This window comes from Aethina tumida, chromosome 4 (assembly GCF_024364675.1).
Source record: "Aethina tumida isolate Nest 87 chromosome 4, icAetTumi1.1, whole genome shotgun sequence".
Taxonomy (NCBI): domain Eukaryota; kingdom Metazoa; phylum Arthropoda; class Insecta; order Coleoptera; family Nitidulidae; genus Aethina; species Aethina tumida.
Window position 1 is genome coordinate 402,108 of NC_065438.1, and position 6,630 is coordinate 408,737.

General features: G+C 31.4%; 1 protein-coding gene across 1 annotated transcript; it reads left to right on the plus strand.

The window, feature by feature from the left end:
* The first annotated feature begins 4,785 nt into the window (after positions 1 to 4,785).
* LOC109594268 (uncharacterized) lies at positions 4,786 to 6,630 on the plus strand. Its single transcript, XM_020009474.2, has 8 exons — positions 4,786 to 4,999; positions 5,058 to 5,212; positions 5,265 to 5,473; positions 5,533 to 5,598; positions 5,655 to 5,806; positions 5,859 to 6,032; positions 6,089 to 6,301; positions 6,362 to 6,630. Exons 1-8 carry the CDS (start codon positions 4,839 to 4,841, stop codon positions 6,570 to 6,572), a joined length of 1,341 nt encoding a protein of 446 aa, XP_019865033.2. The 5' UTR covers positions 4,786 to 4,838; the 3' UTR covers positions 6,573 to 6,630.

Sequence of the window (6,630 nt, forward strand, 5' to 3'; positions counted from 1 at the left end):
AAACATAAAATGAATTGCCTTTTGGATGTAGTTGTAATTATACAATTTGTTTGCGGATTCACGATGTTTAAACATTTATTATACATGAAAATCATGTTTTTTATGATATTTTAAAGGTTACTTTACTGATTAATTAAAAAAATTTAAATAATACCTTTAAAAAAATAGATCTAACAGTGGATAAAATAAATTACTTTTAATATAATCGACTTATTCTTAGAATTTGTTTAATAGTAATTAATTACATAATTATATTTCACTCAAGTGACTCTAAATAGATCTGCAAATGTACTTCAATGTTTGAGCTTCAAATGCGGGTTTCAGGTTTCAGTGAAACTTTCCGGGGTGCATTACACTGTGTAAATATGTAAAAGGCTTCAGCTTAACTTCCTTTGCTGTGAGGACTAAGATCTAAAAAGGAAACAGAAACGACCAACATGGCGTAATTAAATTTTATCGGCACAAATGCACATTTTCAATTTAAGGTTAATCTGTTTTGTGTGTAAAACGGCGGCGACACAGTGAAATTTTACTTGTAAATGTTTTTGTCAGTCTGCAGATTGTAAACAGATAACAGTTACAACTCGACATTGTTATAAAGCTGGAATTATTTTCTTCAAGCACGGCAACTATAACGTGGTTTCATACAAATTATTCTACCATGGCACACACTATTCGTGTGCTGAAATCATTTTCTTTCACCACTTTTTTAACTGATGGATTAATAATAAACGTATTTATTTAAACGATTTTCCTGGTATAATTACTTCGATTTATTTATAGACCCAAGTTAGAAATAAGTAAAAAAAATAAGAGCCGGGTCGAAGCTTTCCGGCTTTTATTTAGACATCACATGCGAAAATGGCACGCTATCAGCATGCTTGTTGCGCATTTATCAAACAAATTGATATATTTAACCTCAAACATTTTCCAATATTGAGTCATGAATTTTACAGTTTGAGACCTCCGGTCTGTCACTATTCAAAATTCCTCACTAGAAAATGTATTGTTGATTATGTGGGCGTTAATCTTCATTATTCTCTGCCAATTGGAGCTTTTCAAAGTTTTTGTCACTGATCAACCAATCAACCTCAATATTTTTAATAGTGTTAATAATTTTAAATTGGCTAGTATTATAAACAAATTATTTTGTGGATTAATTTTATTATAATATTAATTAGACTTTTCTGTAAAACGTAAAACAATAACATTCTAAATTTTATTTATTATTTGACGTAGTTGAAATATTTTATTTATGTTCTGATGTGTAAAATAGTGAATTATGAGACAAATGTTCCATAAACATGCAGTTTTCCCAATTTGTGAAAATCGATCCTATTTAAATCCAGCATAAATTGAGGAATTTGATACATATGTATCTAGACATCCAATATCCTGATGAAAAGTTAACGGGATTAACAGATTTAATCAAAATCGATTAGTGTGCAAAATCTACAAATCATATTCTCCCATTTTCGAATTATAATTCACATAATATGAATAAATGGTACAGAGCAAAATATATATTAAATATTGATCGTACTATAAAAAGTTTGTCAGATGTATCTCACTATTTTTGGTAAGAGCACTGGAATCGATATTTCGATATTTAAATGTCTTATTGACCTAGTTATTCTCCAGAACTTTTCGGCAATTATTTATGTATTGAATAATATATTTATGATCACTTATAATTCAAGAGTCTTCCAGTAATAAAATATTGACATTTCATTAATACATAGGTAGTTCCATGACTTTAGATATATGGAATAGTTCATTATCTAAATAATTTTTTAATTTCCTCTCTCATTTTGTAACAGATAATAAGAAGTTATTAACGTTTGAAAATGTTGCCCAGAATTTCTCAAATGTGGAACAATGGACATGTTCTTCAGGTTTACCAATGGGCAGAAGAAAATAATCTTCCCGTTTAAAAACTCAAAGACAACAATTAAATTATAAATAAATAAATAAAAATTGATATAAAACTAGAATAAAAATTGATTGTTTAGTACAACAAAATGCTTGAAAGTGATCAATTTTGATTATTTCAAACAAGAAAAAACTTGTGGTATAACATCCATCCTGAAATTTCAGATGCAACAGGACAATAACAGTTAAAAATACCTACAGTTCCATTCAACGATTCACCGCTTGTCATATTTGGATCGCGGCCACTTTGGCAATGCCAGTCCCCAATTGAATAAACCGTTTTCAAGAAGCAATTCCCCTTTTTGCGGCCACGTAACAGGTCCGTCGCGTCCGGGAACAATGAAATGTACGGAGAACGTAGTACGGACCCGATGCAACTGCACGTAATTTATAGGGGGGAAGTTGCAACGATTTTGGAAGCAATTCTCTGGAAATTCCTGCCGTGTTCCCTTATATTCCCCTGTTGTTCTCTACGCTGGAATTGCAAATTTTACAGGCACTCAACCTAATGGAACTGCATTGGGTTTTTCGAGATGCGAACAAAATATTGTTTCCATTATTTTTTCTTTTACTCCTTCCTTTTTATAACTGTTTTACAAGTCAAGTACTTCAAGTCCATAAACTAACGTAGACAGGTGATAAATTGTAGAATTTGCCAAATATTTTTGTTATAAAAATCTTTTTCATGTATGTAATTTGTAAGATATGTTGGACACAACATCGAATCCATTTTTATGAAATACGAAATAAGTTATCAACGTCACGTTTTATGTTTCCACAATTTTGATGTTCCATAATAACACATAACCGAATATTTTTATGAATTTATGAACAGATAAAACGTATGTCCTGTTTTATAAACAATTACCGGAATATATTTGCATTCCGTGTATTATTGACGTACTTGACCTACAAAAATTCCGACTTGGAATATTGGAGTGTAAAATTTCAATATGCCGAGTTAGGTCCGTATTATTTATTGATCGTTCCAAAAAGAATTCCAGATATTGCCTGTTTGGGGACATCCAGTAAACCTTTATGAAGAAGATTCAATAAGGTGACACAGTTTACAACCGCAAGCTGCAACCAACTGCCTTATTAAATTCCTTGGCTTACTGAGCTGAGCTTTCTACGAATATGGAAACATTCCAGTCAGTAAAGATGTTGTAAATAACCATAAGAATATGTATGTATATTTTAAGGTAAGTCGTTATCAAATAATTCATGAACGCATTATTAGTTGTTCAGGAATATATAAATAAATATTTTTGTAATGTGATGAACCCAGAATAAATATTTTTATTCCAAAGGAAACTAAGGAATTACCTTATATCTCATGTAATAATGAAAATGTAAAACAGAGGTTTGCTATAAACTTGTCTGCTTAATTGTCAAATTCAAATATTTCATTATTTTATTTTGTTATTTATTAAGAGGTAGTTAAATTATAATAACATGTAAATCATAACATTGTTTAAAATTTAGTTAGGTTAAGTTAGGTTATGTCAAATTTTTTGTATTCATATCAACAAATTTAAATAATTTATAATTGACAAAATTTTATTACGCCAATATTTAAATTAAACATTTAAAAAATATTTTTCTACTATCACTCACATTTAATTAATACAATAATACAAGAATCTACCTACGTATGTGATATTTTGTTATTATACCTATACTTATCCGCAACCACATACGACTTCTTAAGATAAACACAACCTTTAGCATATATTTCCTTGAGACACCATTGTAAATTGTACGATGGGCCCAAACCGATCCTTCCTCTACCAAGCCTACAGTAAAACTGGTGACAATCTAAAAATGCCATCTATTATGATTATCTTAGTGGTTCCATCTCTTGCAATCTTAAGTAACATAGTAGAGAACACGCCCGAAGGTCGAATAGCCGCAACATAGATGACTCTGATGCCGTCTAATTTCTAAATTATATTGTTTATTTATATTAAATTCAAAAGTTTAAGGAAAATATTGTTATTATTATTATTATTCGTTGAAGAATCTAAGGGATATATTTCGAATTAAATTCAGGTTCGTAAAATCTATTTCTAACTCCAATTTGACTGTTTAGGTATTGTATATGAACACAGACATTAATTTTATTACGAGGTATTATTTCACTGTTACTATGTGAAATCATTGGTCGATTAGCGCCAAAACTATTGTACGTTATTCTGCATTACCAAGTGGTGCTAGATAGTTGATAAAATTGCCAGAAAATGATTTGGAATATAAATATTCTGTTTGAAAAACGTGGTGGTATATTAAAACCTACTAGATTGGGATTGGCCTGGATTGCAGGGACTCGAGGGACTAGAAAGATTACCAAAAAGGAACTGAAAAATATTGATATATGTGCCACTTGGTGATTATTTCATTTATATTTATATATTTTTTATTTTTAAGTTATTAAACTAAGCATAAAATTAATTATAAACAAACATTCATAGTTAGAAGCAACTTTTAGTCAACGTCAACATTGATTATTTGTTTTTTTAATGAAACTTTCAGCGAGGATCTGATAAGAACTGTTAGGACTCAATCGAGATCGCCATATCAAAGGATGTCACTACGAATAACTTCAATTTGCCTTCTGGGGATCATGAAAATCTACGCAGATCAAGTTACATTCACGAAGAGTAAATATTTGATTAACTTGAAAATTAAATTACTAAACATTAATATACTTTCAGACGAAATTCAAGCCATAACGACACAGGTGCATTATCCACCAACAAGGTAGAGGATTTAATTACATACGTATTAGTTTGTACTAACAATTACAAATTTTCAGAATGATTGAGATGAATGGTGAATGGAAATCCAAAAAAACACCCTCACCAAAACCAACAGCGAAAAAACCCAAGACCAAGAAAGTTGAGGAGATGGGCGAAGAAGCAGAAACGTCCAAAGTGGAAGAACAGTTTAGAGGCAGTGTTGCACGCTCCGACGACATAACAATCAGGGAGGTGGAGCCGAAAGAAATCACGCAAGAGGCTATGGACCTTGGGATGACCCCATTGCCTCCCCATTTGATTAATCTAAGGTATAAATTATAAAAAAATATTTCCTATAATTTTTGATAATAAATATAATTTTTACAGTGTATCTGAAATTTTGAAAATCGATTTACCCATGTTTGATGAGGATCCGTCACAATCGGTCTCGATTTCTAGTGAAGAGATACCTCCAGAACAAATTGTTGTAAATGTCCAGGTTTTGAGGAGTGACGAACCTCAAGAAACACCGGCCCCACCGGGTATTTAATTTATTTATACATATATACAGGAATTTTATTTTACTTTTTATAGTAATAGTACCTATTCAACCAGAAGAACCTACAGTACCTGTAGTAGAACCTTTGGAAGACCAGGCTGAGTCAGTCATCGAAAAAAAATCTGAACCTACTCGAGAGTCTGCAGAACAAAGAGATGTTGGGGCCTGGGAATTGGGTGTGGAAAAGACTAGACAAGCTATCGTGGGAATGCAAGAAAAGTCTGCTCCTCAACGCCCACCAGTCGTAAGTTATTAAAATTATACACCACTTAAAACATCTTTAATTTTTTGACAAATTTTCAGAAAATAAGGAATAATTGTTCGGCTCCTATGATTAATCGAATTGTGAGAATAAACAGACCTTCTCCTGTAAGTTAATTGGTTTGTACGTTCCTCAATATTTATAATAATCATTTTTATTATAGCTTCATGGGAACGAACATGTAAAATTGTTCTTTTACAAACCAAAACCGAAAAAACTTCAAGAAAACATAAGGCTTCGTACCGTCGTGACGTTCCCAATGGTGTCCTTGGAAATTGATGAAGAAGTAATCGATGAAGAATATGAAAAAATTAAGTTTGTGTGAATTGTATGAATTTGTTTCTATATATTAATGTTTATACCGTAGGGAATCACGAACGACTTTTGAGTCAAAACACACTGCATCTTCAATGGACGTTTTAAGAGGTGCAGTAGATTCATCAGCTTCTTACTCCATTCCCACAATCGTTCAACAAACAAGTATACCAAGAGGAGCATTGAGTAGTTTGGAAACTCCCTCAATTAATATTTCCAGAAGAAGGTAACATTTTCCCTTTAATACCAATTACAAAAAGTAAACCATCGTTTTTGTAACAGCATTGTATCTGATAAGAGAATGGCGACCTTATCTGAAGAATCCGCATTGGAGGCAACTCAACCTATATTGCCAGAAGAGGTACCATTAGAAATTCCACCTTTGGTGCCAATAACATCCACAACATTCGAAATGATTTCACCATCTTTTCAAAAAACCCTACCGGATGCTCCTCCATTAAGCCGTGAAGAATTTATTAAAATTAGGCAGAAGAGGTGAGTCTGACTGACAATTTTATTAATAAAATTGTTTTCATACACTGTTTTTTTCTGCAGGCAAAAGAATATTATTAATATTGTTAAAAATTGCGATAAGGGTAACTTAACAATTGATGATGTAGCAGAAAAACCTCTTACAAAAAGAAATGTGGCTATTGCCTTTGGAGATTTGCTATCCTTATGCAAACAAAAACAAGTTATACTAATAACCGATGAAAATTTATATTTGCAGACAATTGAAAAAGGTTCTGAGATTGGCGAGTATTGATTATAAAATATGTAACCAATCTAAAAACAAATATGAAAAAAATTTATTGTTTATATTT